This window comes from Scyliorhinus torazame, chromosome 8 (assembly GCF_047496885.1).
Source record: "Scyliorhinus torazame isolate Kashiwa2021f chromosome 8, sScyTor2.1, whole genome shotgun sequence".
Classification (NCBI taxonomy): Eukaryota; Metazoa; Chordata; class Chondrichthyes; order Carcharhiniformes; family Scyliorhinidae; genus Scyliorhinus; species Scyliorhinus torazame.
The window spans coordinates 168420622-168440174 of NC_092714.1; the positions used below are offsets into that span (position 1 = coordinate 168420622).

Here is a 19553-nt window from a genome sequence, read left to right on the forward strand (position 1 = left end):
GCCACGGTCAATGTTGGTTCGTGTTGCTGGGTGACCCGGGCAGGAAGAAGAGATGAATCTGCAGTCTGCAGATGGCTGCTACTCTGTTATGCTGATGGTCGCTGGCCTTTTCAGAGGTAAATACACAGCAAACCTGCAGCTGCTGGTTTCTGTCTTGTTGGCTGACTTTCCCATCAGCCTTTGCCGTTCGCCATTTTAAATCGGGAGTTGGCCAATTTAGGTGGCTACACCACCATCAACTTGGGCAGCGAATTCCAGACTCCCACTACCCTCTGCTGATGTCCCCTCTACACCTTCCGCCACTTATCTTGAATCTATGTCCCCAATTCTAGAATTCTCCACCAAGGGAAACAATTTTATTCTGTCCACTTTATCTCTTTCCCTCACCGTGGCAGAAACCCCACAGAGTACATGGCACAAATGCTGGGTAAGTTGGTTGGAGGCAAAAGCTTTGTCAAGCCCCAGAAGGGGACAGGGTCCACAGGTCATGAAAATGAAAAATGAAAATCGCTTATTGTCACAAGTAGGCTTCAAATGAAGTTACTGTGAAAAGCCCCTAGTCGCCACATTCCGGCGCCTGTTCGGGGAGGCTGGTACGGGAATTGAACCGTGCTGCTGGCCTGCCTTGGTCTGCTATCAAAGCCAGCGATTTAGCCCTGTGCTAAACCAGCCCCTCAGTCATTCGGCTGAGGCCAAAAACAGAAGCACCGCAGGCCATCATCGCCAAGCTCCACAGGTTCCAAGATAAGGAACAAATCCTGAACTGGGCAAAACACACGTAGACTTGCAAATGTAAAGAGCACACGATCCGAGTGTACCAGGAAATTGGGGCAGACCTGGCCCAGCACCGGGCTTAATTCAACAGAGTCAAAACAGCCTTGTATAAAAACGTCTGGTTCGGGATACTGCACCCGGCCAAACTGTGGGTAACATACCAAAATAAAGAACATTACTTCACCACACTGGGCAAAGCGTAGGGGTTCGTACGGAAGCACGGGCTGAGGAAGCAGCAGCAACAGTAATAATGGATGCTAATGAACAATTGCGTGGGATGAATTTCCCTCGCATTCACACAAATGTAAGGTGGGAGGACAGAAAGGTACCAGATCAGGTGGAGGGGGAACACAACGGGGAGGGAATGTGGAAATCGCTCCTGGGGGGGAGGGGCAAGCAGGCATGCTCGCACAGGGAAGTATGGGGAGAGGGAGGTGGTGGCATTCCTCCCGACTGGGAGAATGTGCCTGGCAGAAGTGGGAGGGGAGGGGGGAGAGGTGCGTGGTAAAATGCGAGATCGGAGAAAGTGGGGGGGAGAAATTGGGGAGGGTGAAGGTAGAGGGGGGATGCCCACAGGGGCGTGGGGAAGGGTAAAAGGGAAAAGGGAGGGGGGGAAAGAGAGCAATAGATGGCCCGGGAGGTTGGGGGGAGGGTGGGAGATGGGGAGTGAAAGAGGGTAGAATGCTGGTTGCAACTGGTCGCATCTGGCAGGAACAAGGATTTCAAAAACGGTCACCTTGAATGGTCCCCAAACAAAGGGAAACTCCAGTGGAGGGGCACGTCCACATGCTGAATATGGCACCGACAGCCATCTTGGATGGTCCCCAAACAAAGGAAAACTCCAGTGGAGGGGCACGTCCACATGCTGAATATGGCACCGACGGCCATCTTGGATGGCCCTCAAACAAAGTGCAGGGGCACATCCACATGGTGAAGATGGCTGACCCTGCAGGAGTTGGGGGGGGGGGGGCGGGTACAGAAGCCCCTATTACAATAGTGTTATGGTCCAGGGCTTAGAAACTTCAAACTGTATTATGAAGCTCACCTGACCTTAACATTGAATTTGGCTAGGATAAGCACAAGACCCTTCACTTCAGGTGAACCAACAGATTCAAAACTCCTTCAGGAAAGCAACTCGAGCTTTAAGGTTACCAAGGCAGTCTGCCACACCCAATGTGCTTTCAGTTCACTGGAACAGTTTTACAATAAAACAGAGAAAACAGGAAAAACTTCCTGCAGCCTAACACAGTGCTTTCCAACACTGCTTCTTCTTCTGCAGTCCAAACGAACAAACCAAAAATCTAAGCCCTCTCTCATCTGACAGCCACAGCGCAGCTCCACCCATAAATGACATCACAGAGACCGTGCTACAAGCCATGTGGCAAAACCTTTCTTAAAGGGACACTCGCATGACAATTGTCACCTGGAATGTCAGGGGACTTAACAGCCTGGTGGAAAGATCCAGAGTGTTCGCCCATCTGAAAACTTAGAGCTGACGTAATCTTCTTCCAAGAGGCACTGCTGAGGGAGAAGGACCAACTGAGGGTAAGAATCTACCAGGTGTGTTACGAGACAGGGTTAGGGGGTAGCCATACCGCTAAGTAAGAGGACAGCATTCATTGCGATGAAAATTGTTTCAGACCCGGGGGGGGGGGGGGGGGGGGGGGGGGGGGGGATGCTTGACATTTCACATATACTTCCACCGACTCACTAGGGGAGTGGACCCAGGGAGATTCACACACCCAAGGGAGAAGGAGTTATCGTTCTTTTCGCAGGTCCGCAAGGTCTATACCAGAATTGACTTCTTTGTAGTGGGAGGGTTGGTGCTTCCAGGAGTGGTAGGAGCGGAATACTCGACAATAGTAATCTCCAACCACACTCCACACTACGTGGGAGACAGGCCATGCCCGCCATGGAGGTTGGACACAGCCCTCTTCGCTGACAAGGCATTCTGTGAGAGGATATCACAAGCTATCGACGGTTATGTAACCTGCAACCAGAATGAGGAGGTCTCACCCTCCATATTCTGGAAGGCGCTGAAGGCGGTAATAAAGGGGGAGATTATTGCGTACGGGGCTCGCAAGGATAGGAAGGAGAGTGCAGCTAGGCAACAGCTAATCGACGTTTTGGATGCTGTTGGGGGGGGGGGGTGACCTACCGGGGGAGGCCCTAGTGGCCAGGTCTCTGGCACTGAGTCTGGCTCTGGGGCTCAGAAGGGAAGGGGGGAGAATAGAAAAGCAATAGTTGTAGGAGATTCAATGGTTAGGGGAATAGATAGGAGATTCTGTGGTCGCGAGCGAGATTCCCGGAAGGTATGTTGCCTCCCGGGTGCCAGGGATGTCTCGGATCGTGTCTTCAGGATCCTTAAGGGGGAGGGGGAGCAGCCAGACGTCGTGGTGCACATTGGTACCAACGACGTAGGTAGGAAAAGGGGTCTGGAGGTAATAAACGAGTTTAGGGAGTTAGGCTGGAAGTTAAAAGCCAGGACAGACAGAGTTGTCATCTCTGGTTTGTTGCCGGTGCCACGTGATAGCGAGGCTAGGAATAGGGAGAGAGTGCAGCTGAACAGTGCAGGAATGGTGTAGGAGGGAGAGCTTCAGGTATTTGGACAATTGGAGCACATTCTGGGGAAGGTGGGACCTGTACAAGCAGGACGGGTTGCATCTGAACCAGAGGGGCACCAATATCCTGGGAGGAAGGTTTTCTAGTACTCTTCGGGAGGGTTTAAACTAATTTGGCAGGGAAATGGGAATCGGATTTGTACTCCAGCAACTAAGGTAGCCGATATTCAGGACGCCAAAGCGTGTAATGAGGCAGTGGGAAAGGGAACACTGACAAAGGAGAGTACTTGCAGGCACGGAGATGGGTTGAAGTGTGTATACTTCAACGCAAGAAGCATCAGGAATAAGGTGGGTGAACTTAAGGCATGGATCGGTACTTGGGACTACGATGTGGTGGCCATCACGGAAACTTGGATAGAAGAGGGGCAGAAATGGTTGTTGGAGGTCCCTGGTTATAGATGTTTCAATAAGATTAGGGAGGGTGGTAAAAGAGGTGGGGGGGTGGCATTGTTAATTAGAGATAGTATAACAGCTGCAGAAAGGCAGTTCGAGGAGTATCTGCCTACTGAGGTAGTATGGGTTGAAGTCAGAAATAGGAAAGGAGCCGCCACCTTGTTAGGAGTTTTCTGTAGGCCCCCCAATAGTAGCAGAGATGTGGAGGAACAGATTGGTAAACAGATTTTGGAAAGGTGCAGAAGTCACCGGGTAGTAGTCATGGGTGACTTTAACTTCCCAAACATTGAGTGGAAACTCTTTAGATCAAATAGTTTGGATGGGGTGGTGTTTGTGCAGTGTGTCCAGGAAGCTTTTCTAACACAGTATGTAGATTGTCCGACCAGAGGAGGGGCAATATTGGATTTAATACTTGGTAATGAACCAGGGCAAGTGATAGATTTGTTAGTGGAGGAGCATTTTGGAGATAGTGACCACAATTCTGTGACTTTCACTTTAGTAATGGAGAGGGATAGGTGCGTGCAACAGGGCAAGGTTTACAATTGGGGAAAGGGTAAATACGATGTTGTCAGACAAGAAGAATTGAAGTGCATAAGTTGGGAACATAGGCTGTCAGGGAAGGACACAAGTGAAATGTGGAACTTGTTCAAGGAACAGGTACTACGTGTCCTTGATATGTATGCCCCTGTCAGGCAGGGACAAGATGGTCGAGTGAGGGAACCATGGTTGACAAGAGAGGTTGAATGTCTTGTTAAGAGGAAAAAGGAGACTTATGTAAGGCTGAGGAAACAAGGTTCAGACAGGGCGTTGGAGGGATACAAGATAGCCAGGAGGGAACTGAAGAAAGGGATTAGGAGAGCTAAGAGAGGGCATGAACAATCTTTGGCGGGTAGGATCAAGGAAAACCCCAAGGCCTTTCTCACATATGTGAGAAATATGAGAATGACTAGAGCGAGGGTAGGTCCGATCAAGGACAGTAGCGGGAGATTGTGTATTAAGTCTGAGGAGATAGGAGAGGTCTTGAACGAGTACTTTTCTTCTTAATTTACAAATGAGAGGGGCCATATTGTTGGAGAGGCAGACTGGTAAGCTCTTGTTAGGAAAGAAGATGTGTTGGACATTTTGAAAAACTTGAGGATAGACAAGTCCCCCGGGCCTGACGGGATATATCCAAGGATTCTATGGGAAGCAAGAGAAGAAATTGCAGAGCCGTTGGCAATGATCTTTTCGTCCTCACTGTCAACAGGGGTGGTACCAGGGGATTGGAGAATGGCGAATGTCGTGCCCCTGTTCAAAAAAGGGACTAGGGACAACCCTGGGAATTACAGGCCAGTTAGTCTTACTTCGGTGGTAGGCAAAGTCATGGAAAGGGTACTGAAGGATAGGATTTCTGAGCATCTGGAAAGACACTGATTGATTAGGGATAGTCAGCACGGATTTGTGAGGGGTAGGTCTTGCCCTACAAGTCTTATTGAATTCTTTGAGGAGGTGACCAAGCATGTGGATGAAGGTAAAGCAGTGGATGTAGTGTACATGGATTTTAGTAAGGCATTTGATAAGGTTCCCCATGGTAGGCTTCTGCAGAAGGTAAGGAGGCATGGGATAGTGGGAAATTTGGCCAGCTGGATAACAAACTGGCTAACCGATAGAAGTCAGAGAGTGGTGGTGGATGGCAAATATTCAGCCTGGATCCCAGTTACCAGTGGCGTACCGCAGGGATCAGTTCTGGGTCCTCTGCTGTTTGTGATTTTCATTAATGACTTGGATGAGGGAGTTGAAGGGTGGGTCAGTAAATTTGCAGACGATACGAAGATTGGTGTAGTTGTGGATAGTGAGGAGGGCTGTTGTCGGCTGCAAAGAGACATAGATAGGATGCAGAGCTGGGCTGAGAAGTGGCAGGTGGAGTTTAACCCTGAAAAGTGTGAGGTTGTCCATTTTTGAAGGACAAATATGAATGCGGAATACAGGGTCAACGGTAGAGTTCTTGGCAATGTGGAGGAGCAGAGAGATCTTGGGGTCTATGTTCATACATCTTTGAAAGTTGCCACTCAAGTGGTTAGAGCTGTGAAGAAGGCTTATGGTGTGCTAGCGTTCATTAACAGAGGGATTGAATTTAAGAGCCGTGAGGTGATGATGCAGCTGTACAAAACTTTGGTAAGGCCACATTTGGAGTACTGTGTACAGTTCTGGTCGCCTCATTTTAGGAAGGATGTGGAAGCTTTGGAAAAGGTGCAAAGGAGATTTATCAGGATGTTGCCTGGAATGGAGAGTAGGTCTTACGAGGAAAGGTTGAGGGTGCTAGGCCTTTTCTCATTAGAACGGATAAGGATGAGGGGCGACTTGATAGAGGTTTATAAGATGATCAGGGGAATAGATAGAGTAGACAGTCAGAGACTTTTCCCCCGGGTGGAACAAGCCATTACAAGGGGACATAAATTTAAGGTGAATGGTGGAAGATATAGGGGGGATGTCAGAGGTAGGTTCTTTACCCAGAGAGTAGTGGGGGCATGGAATGCACTGGCTGTGGAAGTAGTTGAGTCGGAAACATGAGGGACCTTCAAGCAGCTATTGGATAGGTACATGGATTACGGTAAAATGATATAGTGTAGATTTATTTGTTCTTAAGGGCAGCACGGTAGTATTGTGGATAGCACAATTGCTTCACAGCTCCAGGGTCAGAGGTTCGATTCCGGCTTGGGTCACTGTCTGTGCGGAGTCTGCACATCCTCCTCGTGTCTGCGTGGGTTTCCTCCGGGTGCTCCGGTTTCCTCCCACAGTCCAAAGATGTGCAGGTTAGGTGGATTGGCCATGATAAATTGCCCTTAGTGTCCAAAATTGCCCTTAGTGTCGGGTGGAGGTGTTGACTTTGGGTAGGGTGCTCTTTCCAAGAGCCGCAGACTCAATGGGCCGAATGGCCTCCTTCTGCATTGTAAATTCAATGATAATCTATGATTAATCTAGGACAAAGGTTCAGCACAACATCGTGGGCTGAGGGGCTTGTTCTGTGCTGTATTTTTCTATTTTCTATGTTCTATGACTCCATACTGGAGGTGGATTTGCAATACTGCTTAGCACCGACCGTGGAACTACTGCCAGAGGAAAAAAAATAGAAATGGAGTTTGACTTGTTCTCCGCCGGGAAAGCAGTGCACCAGTTCCGCCAGACACGGGGTTCTTCTATGAACATGGAGAAAAGGCCAGCCGCCTGCTGGCTAACCAGCTGAGAAAGCAGACAGCCATGAGGGAAATAGTGCAGGTAAATGACAGGAATGGCAAAACAGTTGCAGCACTGGACGAGATTAGCGTCCTTGATGGAGATGAGTGTGTCCAAGAATGCAACCGATTTTGGAGAGTAGTCCATGGTGAATCTGATGGTGGGATGGAACTTACTGATGTCATCGTGTAGTCGTTTCAGTGATACTTCGCGGTGGTTCCAAACGGATAAAGTGTCATCAATGTATTTGGTGCATAACGTCGGTTGAAGGTCCTGTGCGTTGAGGAGGTCTTGTTCGAACTTGCGCATGAAGATGTTGGCGTATTGAGGTGCAAATTTGTTCCCCATGGCTGTTCCGTGTGTCTGGAAGAAGAACTTCTTGTCGAAGGTGAAGGCGTTGTGATCCAGGATGAAGCGGATGAGTTGCAGAATTGCGTCTGGAGATTGGCACTTGTTGGTGTTGAGTACTGAGGCTGTTGCAGCAATGCCGTCGTCATGGGGATGTTGGTGTAGAATCAGTGTATTCTTGGACACACTCATCTCCATCAAGGATGGTCACCTCAGCACTTTGCTTTACCGCAAGCCCACAGATAACCTCACGATGCTCCACTTCTCCAGCTTCCACCCTGAACACTTTAAAGAAGCCATCCCCTATTGACAAGGCCCTATATACACAGGATCTGCTCAGACGAGGAGGAACGTAACAAACATCTGCAGATGCTGAAAGCCGCCCTCGTAAGAACAGGTATGGCGCTCGACTCATCGATCGACAGTTCCAACGTGCAACAGCAAAAAACCGCACCGTCCTCCTCAGAAGACAAACACGGGACACAACCGCCAGAGTACCCTTCGTCGTCCAGTACTTCCCCGGAGCGGAGAACCTACGACATCTTCTTCGCAGCCTTCAACACTTCATCGATGAAGATGAACATCTTGCCAAGGCCATCCCACACATAGGAACATAAGAACTAGGAGCAGGAGTAGGCCATCTGGCCCCTCGAGCCTGCCCCACCATTCAATGAAATCATGGCTGATCTTTTGTGGACTCAGCTCCACTTTCCGGCCCGAACACCATAACCCCTAATCCCTTTATTCTTCAAAAAACTATCTTTATCTTAAAAATATTTAATGAAGGAGCCTCTACTGCTTCACTGGGCAAGGAATTCCATAGATTCACAACCCTTTGGGTGAAGAAGTTCCTCCTAAAATCAGTCTTAAATCTACTTCCCCTTATTTTGAGGCTATGCCCCCTAGTTCTGCTTTCACCTGCCAGTGGAAACAACCTGCCCGCATCAATGCTATCTATTCCCTTCATAATTTTATATGTTTCTAGAAGATCCCCCCTCATCCTTCTAAATTCCAACGAGTACAGTCCCAGTCTACTCAACCTCTCCTTGTAATCCAACCCCTTCAGATCTGGGATTAACCTAGTGAATCTCCTCTGCACACCCTCCAGTGCCAGTACGTCCTTTCTCAAGTAAGGAGACCAAAACTGAACACAATACTCCAGGTGTGGCCTCACTAACACCTTATACAATTGCAGCATAACCTCCCTAGTCTTAAACCCCATCCCTCTAGCAATGAAGTCAAAATTCCATTTGCCTTCTTAATCACCTGTTGCACCTGTAAACCAACTTTTTGCGACTCATGCACTAGCACACCCAGGTCTCTCTGCACAGCAGCATGTTTTAATATTTTATCATTTAAATAATAATCCCTTTTGCTGTTATTCCTACCAAAATGGATAACCTCACATTTGTCAACATTGTATTCCATCTGCCAGATGCCAGCCCATTCACTTAGCCTATCCAAATCCCTCTGCAGACTTCCAGTATCCTCTGCGCGTTTTGCTTTACCACTCATCTTAGTGTCGTCGACACATTGCCCTTGGTCTCCAACTCCAAATCATCTATGTAAATTGTGAACAATTGTGGGCCCAACACTGATCCCTGAGGGACACCACTAGCTACTGATTGCCAACCAGAGAAACACCCATTAATCCACACTCTTTGCTTTCTATCAATTAACCAATCCTCTATCCATGCTACTACTTTCCCCTTAATGCCATGCATCTTTATCTGATGCAGCAACCTTTTGTGTGGCACCTTGTCAAAGGCTTTCTGGAAATCCAGATATACCACATCCATTGGCTCCCCGTTATCTACCGCACTGGTAATGTCCTCAAAAAATTCCACTAAATTACTTAGGCACGACCTGCCCTTTATGAACCCATGCTGCGCCTGCCCAATGGGACAATTTCCATCCAGATGCCTCGCTATTTCTTCCTTGATGATAAGATTCCAGCATCTTCCCTACTACCGAAGTTAAGCTCACTGGCCTATAATTACCCGCTTTCTGCCTACCTCCTTTTTTAAACAGTAGTGTCACGTTTGCTAATTTCCAATCCGCCGGGACCACCCCAGAGTCTAGTGAATTTTGGTAAATTATCACTAGTGCATTTGCAATTTCCCTAGCCATCTATTTTAGCACTCTGGGATGCATTCCATCAGGGCCAGGAGACTTGTCAACCTTTAGCCCCATTAGCTTGCCCATCACTACCTCCTTAGTGATAACAATCCTCTCAAGGCCCTCAACTGTCATAGCCTCATTTCCATCAGTCACTGGCATGTTATTTGTGTCTTCCATTGTGAAGACCGACCCAAAAAACCTGTTCAGTTCCTCAGCCATTTCCTCATCTCCCATTATTAAATCTCCCTTCTCATCCTCTAAAGGACCCATATTTACCTTAGCCACTCTTTTTTGCTTTATACATTTGTAGAAACTTTTACTGTCTGTTTTTATATTCTGAGCAAGTTTACTCTCATAATCTATTTTACTCTTCTGTATAGCTTTTTTAGTAGCTTTCTGTTGCCCCCTAAAGATTTCCCAGTCCTCTCGTCTCCCACTAATCTTTGCTACTTTGTATGCTTTTTCCTTCAATTTGATACTCTCCCTTATTTCCTTAGATATCCACGGTCGATTTTCCCTCTTTCTACCGTCCTTCCTTTTTGTTGCTATAAACCTTTGCTGAGTACTGTGAAAAATCGCTTGGAAGGTTCTCCACTGTTTAGAACATAGAACATAGAACAATACAGCGCAGTACAGGCCCTTCGGCCCACGATGTTGCACCGAAACAAAAGCCATCTAACCTACACTATACCATTATCATCCATATGTTTATCCAATAAACTTTTAAATGCCCTTAATGTTGGCGAGTTCACTACTGTAGCAGGTAGGGCATTCCACGGCCTCACTACTCTTTGCGTAAAGAACCTACCCCTGACCTCTGTCCTATATCTATTACCCCTCAGTTTAAGGCTATGTCCCCTCATGCTAGCCATTTCCATCCGCGGGAGAAGGCTCTCACTGTCCACCCTATCTAACCCTCTGATCATTTTGTATGCCTCTATTAAGTCTCCTCTTAACCTTCTTCTCTCTAACGAAAACAACCTCAAGTCCATCAGCCTTTCCTCATAAGATTTTCCCTCCATACCAGGCAACATCCTGGTAAATCTCCTCTGCACCCGTTCCAAAGCCTCCACATCCTTCCTATAATGCGGCGACCAGAACTGTACGCAATACTCCAAATGCGGCCGTACCAGAGTTCTGTACAGCTGCAACATGACCTCCTGACTCCGGAACTCAATCCCTCTACCAATAAAGGCCAACACTCCATAGGCCTTCTTCACCACCCTATCAACCTGGGTGGCAACTTTCAGGGATCTATGTACATGGATACCTAGATCCCTCTGCTCATCCACACTTTCAAGAACTTTTCCATTAGCCACATATTCCACATTCCTGTTTTTCCTTCCAAAGTGAATCACCTCACACTTCTCTACATTAAACTCCATTTGCCACCTCTCAGCCCAGCACTGCAGCTTATCTATATCCCTCTGTAATCTGCTACTTCCTTCCTCACTATCGACAACACCACCGACTTTAGTATCGTCTGCAAATTTACTCACCCACCCTTCTGCGCCTTCCTCTAGGTCATTGATAAAAATGACAAACAGCAACGGCCCCAGAACAGATCCTTGTGGTACTCCACTTGTGACAGAACTCCATTCTGAACATTTCCCATCAACCACCACCCTCTGTCTTCTTTCAGCTAGCCAATTTCTGATCCACATCTCTAAATCACCCTCAATCCCCAGCCTCCGTATTTTCTGCAATAGCCTACCGTGGGGAACCTTATCAAACGCTTTGCTGAAATCCATATACACCACATCAACTGCTCTACCCTCGTCTACCTGTTCAGTCACCTTCTCAAAGAACTCGATAAGGTTTGTGAGGCATGACCTACCCTTCACAAAGCCATGCTGACTATCCCTGATCATATTATTCCTATCTAGATGATTATAAATCTTGTCTCTTATAATGCCCTCCAAGACTTTACCCACTACTGACGTGAGGCTCACTGGTCTATAGTTGCCGGGGTTGTCTCTGCTCCCCTTTTTGAACAAAGGGACCACATTTGCTATCCTCCAGTCCTCTGGCACTATTCCTGTATCCAATGATGACATAAAAATCAAAGCCAATGGTCCAGCAATCTCTTCCCTGGCCTCCCAGAGAATCCTAGGATAAATCCCATCAGGCCCCGGGGACTTATCTATTTTCAGCCTGTCCAGAATTGCCAACACCTCTTCCCTACTTACCTCAATGCCATCTAATCTATTTACCTGGAGCTCAGCATTCTCCTCCACAACATTATCTTTTTCCTGAGTGAATACTGACGAAAAATATTCATTTAGTATCTCGCCTATCTCTTCAGACTCTACACACAACTTCCCATCCCTGTCCTTGACTGGTCCTACTCTGTCCCTAGTCATTCGCTTATTCCTGACATACCTATAGAAAGCTTTTGGGTTTTCCTTGATCCTTCCTGCCAAATACTTCTCATGTCCCCTCCTTGCTCGTCTTAGCTCTCTCTTTAGATCCTTCCTCGCTACCTTGTAACTATCCATCGCCCCAACTGAAACTTCACACCTCATCTTCACATAGGCCTCCTTCTTCCTCTTAACAAGAGATTCCACTTCTTTGGTAAACCACGGTTCCCTCGCTCGGCACCTTCCTCCCTGCCTGACCGGTACATACTTATCAAGAACACGCAATAGCTGATCCTTGAACAAGCTCCACTTATCCAGTGTGTCCAAAACTTGCAGCCTACTTCTCCACCTTATCCCCCCCAAGTCACGTCTAATGGCATCATAATTTCCCTTCCCCCAGCTATAACTCTTGCCCTGCGGTGTATACTTATCCCTTTCCATCCTTAACGTAAACGTCACCGAATTGTGGTCACTGTCCCCAAAGTGCTCACCTACCTCCAAATCCAACACCTGGCCTGGTTCATTACCCAAAACCAAATCCAATGTGGCCTCACCTCTTGTTGGCCTGTCAACAAACTGTGTCAGGAAACCCTCCTGCACACACTGAACAAAAAACGACCCATCTAATGTACTCGAACTATATCTTTTCCAGTCAATATTTGGAAAGTTAAAGTCTCCCATAATAACTACCCTGTTACTTTCGCTCATATCCAGGATCATCTTCGCCATCCTTTCCTCTACATCCCTAGAACTATTTGGAGGCCTATAGAAAACTCCCAACAGGGTGACCTCTCCTTTCCTGTTTCTAACCTCAGCCCATACTACCTCGGAAGATGAGTCCCCATCTAGCATCCTCTCCGCCACCGTAATACTGCTCTTGACTAGCAGCGCCACACCTCCCCCTCTTTTGCCTCCTTCCCTGAGCTTACTAAAACACCTAAACCCCGGAACCTGCAACATCCATTCCTGTCCCTGCTCTATCCACGTCTCCGAAATGGCCACAACATCGAAGTCCCAGGTACCAACCCATGCTGCCAGTTCCCCTACCTTATTTCGTATACTCCTGGCATTGAAGTAGACACACTTCAAACCACCTACCTGAACACTGGCCCCCTCCTGCGACGTCAAATCTGTGCTCCTGACCTCTATACTCTCATTCTCCCTTACCCTAAAACTACAATCCAGGTTCCCATGCCCCTGCTGCATTAGTTTAAACCCCCCATAAAGTTTCACCATAAAGTCTTTGCTCCCAGTCTACCTTAGCTAATTTTTCTCTCATCCCATTGTTATCTCCTTTGTTTAAGCACAAAACACTAGTGCTTGATTTTACCTTCTCACCCTCCATCTGTATTTTAAATTCCACCATATTGTGATCGCTCCTTCCGAGAGGATCCCTAACTATGAGATCATTAATCAATCCTGTCTCATTACACAGGACCAGATCTAGGACCGCTTGTTCCCTCTTAGGTTCCATTACATGCTGTTCGAGGAAACTATCGCGGATACATTCTATAAACTCTTCCTCAAGGCTACCTTGACCGACCTGGTTAAACCAATCGACATGTAGATTAAAATCCCCCATTATAACTGCTGTACCATTTCTACATGCATCAGTTATTTCTTTGTTTATTGCCTGCCCCACCATAATGTTACTATTTGGTGGCCTATAGACTACTCCTATCAGTGACTTTTTCGCATTACTATTCCTGATTTCCATCCAAATGGATTCAACCTTATCCTCCATTGCACTGGTGTCATCCCTTACTATTGCCCGGATGTCATCCTTAAATAACAGCTACACCACCTCCCTTACCATCCATTCTGTCCTTCCGAATAGTTTGATACCCTCGGATATTTAACTCCCAGTTGTGACCATCCTTTAACCATGTTTCAGTAATGGCCACTAAATCATAGTCATTCACGATGATTTGTGCGATCAACTCATTTACCTTATTCCGAATATTAAGAGCATTCAGGTAAAGTACACTTATGTTGGCTTTTTTACCTCTGTTCTGAATCTTAACACCTCGATCAGTAACCTCTCCTAAGTTATATTTCCTCTTAACTTTTCTCCTAATTTTCCTTGTCGTTGAACCCATATCTTCATGTAACAATCTGCCTCGTCGCTTACCATTAATGTTTTTACTTCCCGTTTTATTCCTTTTAGTATTCCTGGTCCTATTCACTGAGCTCCCCTCAGTCACTGTACCTTGTACTGTCACCCTTTTTGATTTTTGACTATGGCTTCTCTGCCTTACACTTTCCCCCTTACTGCCTTTTATTTCTGTCCCTGTTTTACTACCTTCCAACTTCCTGCATCGGTTCCCATCCCCCTGCCACATTAGTTTAAACTCTCCCCAACAACTCTAGCAAACCTAGGACATCGGTTCCAGTCCTGCCCAGGTGCAGACCGTCCGGTTTGTACTGGTCCCACCTCTCCCAAAACCGGCTCCAATGCCCCAGGAATTTTAATCCCTCCCTCTTGCACCATCTCTCGAGCCACGCATTCATCCTATCTATCCTGACATTCCTACTCTGACTAGCTCGTGGCACTGGTAGCAATCCTGAGATTACTACCTTTGAGGTCCTACTTTTTAGTTCAACTCCTAACTCCCTGAATTCAGCTTGTAGGACCTCGTCCCATTTTTTACTTATATCGTTGGTGCCTATGTGCACCACGACAGCTGGCTGTTCACCCTCCCCCCCCAGAATGTCCTGCAGCCGCTCCGAGACATCCTTGACCCTTGCACCAGGGAGGCAACATACCATCCTGGAGTCTCGATTGCATCCGCAGAACCGCCTGTCTATTCCCCTTATGATTTATGGGCAGCACATAGCATGGTGGTTAGCACAATTGCTTCACAGCTCCAGGGTCCCAGGTTCGATTCCCGGCTTGGCTCACTGTCTGTGGGGAGGCTGCACGTTCTGCCCGTGTGTGCGTGGGTTTCCTCCGGGTGCTCCGGTTTCCTCCCACAGTCCAAAGATGTGCAGGTTAGGTGGATTGGTCAGCTAAAATAGCCCTTAGTGTCCAAAATTGCCCTTAGTGTTGGGTCGGGTTACTGGGTTATGGGCGCTCTTTCAAAGACGCCGGTGCAGACTCGATGGGCCGAATGGCCTCCTTCTGGACTGTAAATTCTATGAATCTATGATTGAGTCGCCTATCACTATAGCCCTGCCATTCTTCTTCCTGCCCAGCTGTGCAGCAGAGCCAGCCACGGTGCCATGAACCTGGCTGCTGTTGCCTTCCCCTGGTGAGCCATCTCCCTCAACAGTATCCAAAGTGGTATATCTGTTTTGCAGGGAGATGACCGCAGGGGACACCGGCACTGCCTTCCTACTCTTGCTCTGTCTTTTGGTCACCCATTTTCTATCTCCCGCGGTACCTTTCACTGCGGTGTGACCAACTCGCTAAACGTGCTATCCACGACATCCTCAGCATCGCGGATGCTCCAAAGTGAGTCCATCCGCAGCTCCAGAGCCGTCAAGCGGTCTAACAGGAGCTGCAACTGGACACACTTCTTGCACGTGAAGGAGCATGACGCGGGTCTGAGATCTCCTGCCATGTCTTAAACCTTTGGTTAACTTCAACAACTACAATTTCCCCCCAAAAAAATAAATGAAGAAAAAATAAATAAATATACCAATGAAAAGAAAAAGAAAACTGAAAAACTACTTACCAGTCACTTACCAGGGATAAAAAGCACTTCCTCCCCACCCAGCTTTGAATTCCCACCTAGATTCAAATTCCCAAACTCACTCTTCTCTGGTTCACTGGGAGACCTCCCCCCCCCCACTCCTTGTCTTAAAAACAATCGCGCAACCTCAAACAGACCATTGTTTGCAGCAAACTATCCAGCTTTCAGGAGAACAGCGACCACGACACCACACAACCCTGCCATGGCAATCTCTGCAAGATGTGGCAGATCATCGGCATGGGTACCACCATTACATGCGAGAACACCACCCACCAGATACGCGGTACATACTGGTGCGACTCGGCCAACGTTGTCTACCTCATACGCTGCAGGAAAGGATGTCCCGAGGCAAAACCATGTAGACGCTGCGATAACGGGTGAACGGATATCACGCAACAATCGCCAGGAAGGAATGTTCTCTTCCAGTCAGGGAACACTTCAGCAGTCAAGGGCCTCTGATCTTCGGGTAAGCGTTCTCCAAGGCGGCTTTCAGGATGCGCAACAATGCAGAATCGCCGAGCTGAAACTGATAGCCAAGTTCCGCACACATGAGTACGGCCTTGGATTCGTGTTACATTACATTCACCCCCACCATCTGGCCTGGGCTTGCGAAATCCTACCAACTGTCCTGGCTTGAGACAATTCACATCTCTTTAACCTGTGATTATCCCTCTCTCCAGTCGCACCGTCTGCACCTATAAAGACTTAATTACCTGCAAAGACTCGCATTCAAAAGATCATCTTGCATCATTAAATTTGTCTATATATCTATATATGTGTTTCTGGAACCCACCTCTTTATTCATCTGAGGAAGGAGCTGCGACTATGCCCTCTGGCAAACTCCACACAGTCACCTAAGGTCGGAATTGAACCTGGGTCTTTGGCGCTGTGCGGCAGCATTGTGAATAACTGTGCTACCATGCCCTCGTTCTCTCGGAGGGCTGCAAGTCTTTGGAACTCCTTGTCACAGAGAACTGTGGGGGCAGAGTCCTTGTGTATATTTAAGGCTGAGGTCAGTAAGGAAATCAAGGGTTATTGGGAAAAGGGAGGAAAGTGGACGTATGGAAAGTCAGATCAGCCATGATCCTATTGAATGCGGAGCAGGCTTGAGAGGCCGAACAGCCTACACTGTTCCTATTTTTATGGTCTTTAGGCCACCATCATCAGTTTCTGATTGCTTCAACCTACATCACATAAATCTCACTCCTCACTGCTGTCACCTCAACAAAGGCAGCTGGAGAAACAAGTCGATATTACTCTGAGCCTGGTAGGAGTACAGAAACCCATAGTTATGTGTGGGGAGACGCACGCATACCCTGCAAACACACACGCACGCACCCACTTCAAAGGGACTACAAGAGCCAGACAGGTTTTGAACATACCTTTTAATTGATGACAAGAAAGCAATAAAGATCCAATTCTCTGTTGGAGAGCTGAATTGAGAGGCAGCGAAGAACCTAGTTTTGAATTCCCTGTATTTCTGTTGTACAACAGCACAAGGAAATATCCAAAACTAAAACTTTAGCTGTGTCTAAGTTTACACAATTGAAAAAGTCACAAAGCTAAGAGCTGAGGACACCGGTCCCCAGCTGGGAAATGGTGCAGCTAACTGCAGATAGATAATGTTATCGCCAATCACATTGACACAAATAACATCATCTCCACAAACTATAACAGCTTTTCGCCCGAGAAAAAAAACAAGCTTCGGAAAACTGATGTGACTGAGGGGCCATTTTGGTTGTTACAATCACTAGAAATTGGTATTCCTTGGGTTGGCAGGGCATGAATTAACATTTGTAATTACATCTTATACCATGAAACATTTATCCTGATACATCACTATTTTTGTTGTATTTATATCACATCCTTTTGCTCGAGAGCTGACTAAATTTCATCTATCCTTTCCAATAAACAAACTATAGCCATTTATTCAGAATGGATATATAACAATCAATTACATCCACTTACATTGCGCAAAACACAATCAGGCTGGACAGAAAGCAGACTTTGTCATTGTACAATTATGGGACAGTGGGAGGAGCGCGGGGGGCTGGGAGGGAGCGCGCGCGCGGGGACTAGGGAGGGAGAGAGAGCGCATGGGAGCAGGGAGGGAAGGAGGGAGCGCATTGGGACCAGGGAGGGAGAGAGAGCGCACGGGAGCAGGGAGAGCGCACGGGAGCAGGGAGGGAGGGAGAGCGCGCGGGGACCAGGGACGGAGAGAGAGCGCATGGGAGTAGGGAGGGAGGGAGAGAGCCCACGGGAGCAGAGATGGAGGGAGAGCACGCGGGGACCAGGAAGGGAGGGAGAGCGTGCGGGGACCAGGAAGGGAAGGAGAGCGCACGGGAGCAGGGAGGGAGGGAGAGAGTGCACGGGAGTAGGGAGGGAGGGAGAGAGCGCACGAGAGCAGGGAGGGAGGGAGCGAGCGCACGGGAGCAGAGATGGAGAGAGCGCGGGGACCAGGGAGGGAGGGGGGGAGCGCGGGGACCAGGGAGGGAGGGAGTGCGGGGACCAGGGAGGGAGGGGGGAATGCGGGGACCAGGGAGGGAGGGAGCATGGGGACCAGGGAAGGATGGAGAGAGCACGGGGACCAGGGAAGGATGGAGAGAGCACGGGGACCAGGGAAGGATGGAGAGAGCACGGGGACCAGGGAAGGATGGAGAGAGCACGGGGACCAGGGAAGGATGGAGAGAGCACAGGGACCAGGGAAGGATGGAGAGAGCACGGGGACCAGGGAAGGATGGAGAGAGCACGGGGACCAGGGAAGGATGGAGAGAGCACGGGGACCAGGGAAGGATGGAGAGAGCACGGGGACCAGGGAGGGAGGGAGGCGGGGACCAGGGAGGGAAGGGGAGAGCGCGGGGACCAGGGAGGGAGGGAGCTCGTGGACCAGGGAGGAGGGGAGGGAGCGCGGGGACCAGGGAGGGAGGGAGGGAGCGCGGAGACCAGGGAGGGAGCGCGGGGACCAGGGAGGGAGCGCGGGGACCAGGGAGGGAGGGAGCACGGGTTCCACCCTTAAGGGCCCAGATTCTTGCAAAGCCCAAAAGCACATCTCAGTGACTATCAGACACAGAGACACCTGTGACTGTCAACAGCCTTACCTGTTTGACACAGTTTTACAATGAACAAGTCTGGCCTGTTCAATGTTTCATGATTGTTCGCAGTTCCTGAGTCACTCTCCCACACTGAGCAACTCTTTCAGAAGTACCAATGATAGAAACTACAATTCGTTCTTGCCAGGTCTTCCCAATTTCTTACTCCTTCTCTGTCCGTACAGTCATCATGTATTTCTGCATCTTCTCCAGGATCCAGATGGGAACAACAAAGGGTCGAAGTTCATCCAGTCTCAGCTCAGGGGAATCCCTGCAAAACAGCATGAACAGTGGGTTTGTGACACACACAGACATACCCCACACACAGTTCCTGTAGAGATACAGACACACACAGTTCTTATAGAGAGAGAGACACACACAATTCCTAAACAGAAAGACACACACACACAGAGTTCCGATAGAGACTCACACATACATTCCTATAGAGACATTCACACAGATATACAGTTCCTACAGATGAGACCCACAGAGTTCCTACAGTGACAGACACAGAGTTCCTACAGTGACAGACACAAAGTTCCTACAGTGACAGTCACACAGAGTTCCTATAGTGACAGACACATGCATTCCTATAGAGAGAGACACACACACATTCCTATAGAGACACACATTCCTATAGAGACACGCACAGATACACAGTTCCTATAGAGACACACACACATTCCTATAGAGACACACACATTCCTATAGAGACACGCACACAGATACACAGTTCCTATAGAGACACACACACATTCCTATAGAGACACATTCCTATAAAGACACGCACATTCCTATAGAGACACGCACACAGATACATAGTTCCTATAGAGAGACACACACAAAGACACACAGTTCATATCGAGAGACACACATTCCTAGAGACACGCACACAGATACACAGTTCCTATAGAGAGAGAGAGACACACACATTCCTAT

General features: G+C 48.2%; 1 protein-coding gene across 2 annotated transcripts in view; it reads right to left on the reverse strand.

The window, feature by feature from the left end:
• The window catches only part of LOC140428239 (deoxynucleotidyltransferase terminal-interacting protein 1), a 113228-nt gene that overhangs the window by 15287 nt on the left and 78388 nt on the right, over positions 1 to 19553 (reverse strand). Inside the window, exon 12 of one of the 2 annotated variants that reach the window (XR_011948738.1) lies at positions 18624 to 18885. Coding sequence is in view for 1 of the 2 variants with exons in the window: in XM_072514489.1 (XP_072370590.1) it covers positions 18777 to 18885 (109 nt within the window). In the remaining variant the exon portion in view is untranslated. Of the gene's footprint in view, positions 1 to 16893; positions 18886 to 19553 lie in introns of those variants that run through there. The other variant, XM_072514489.1, reaches the window with a different exon arrangement.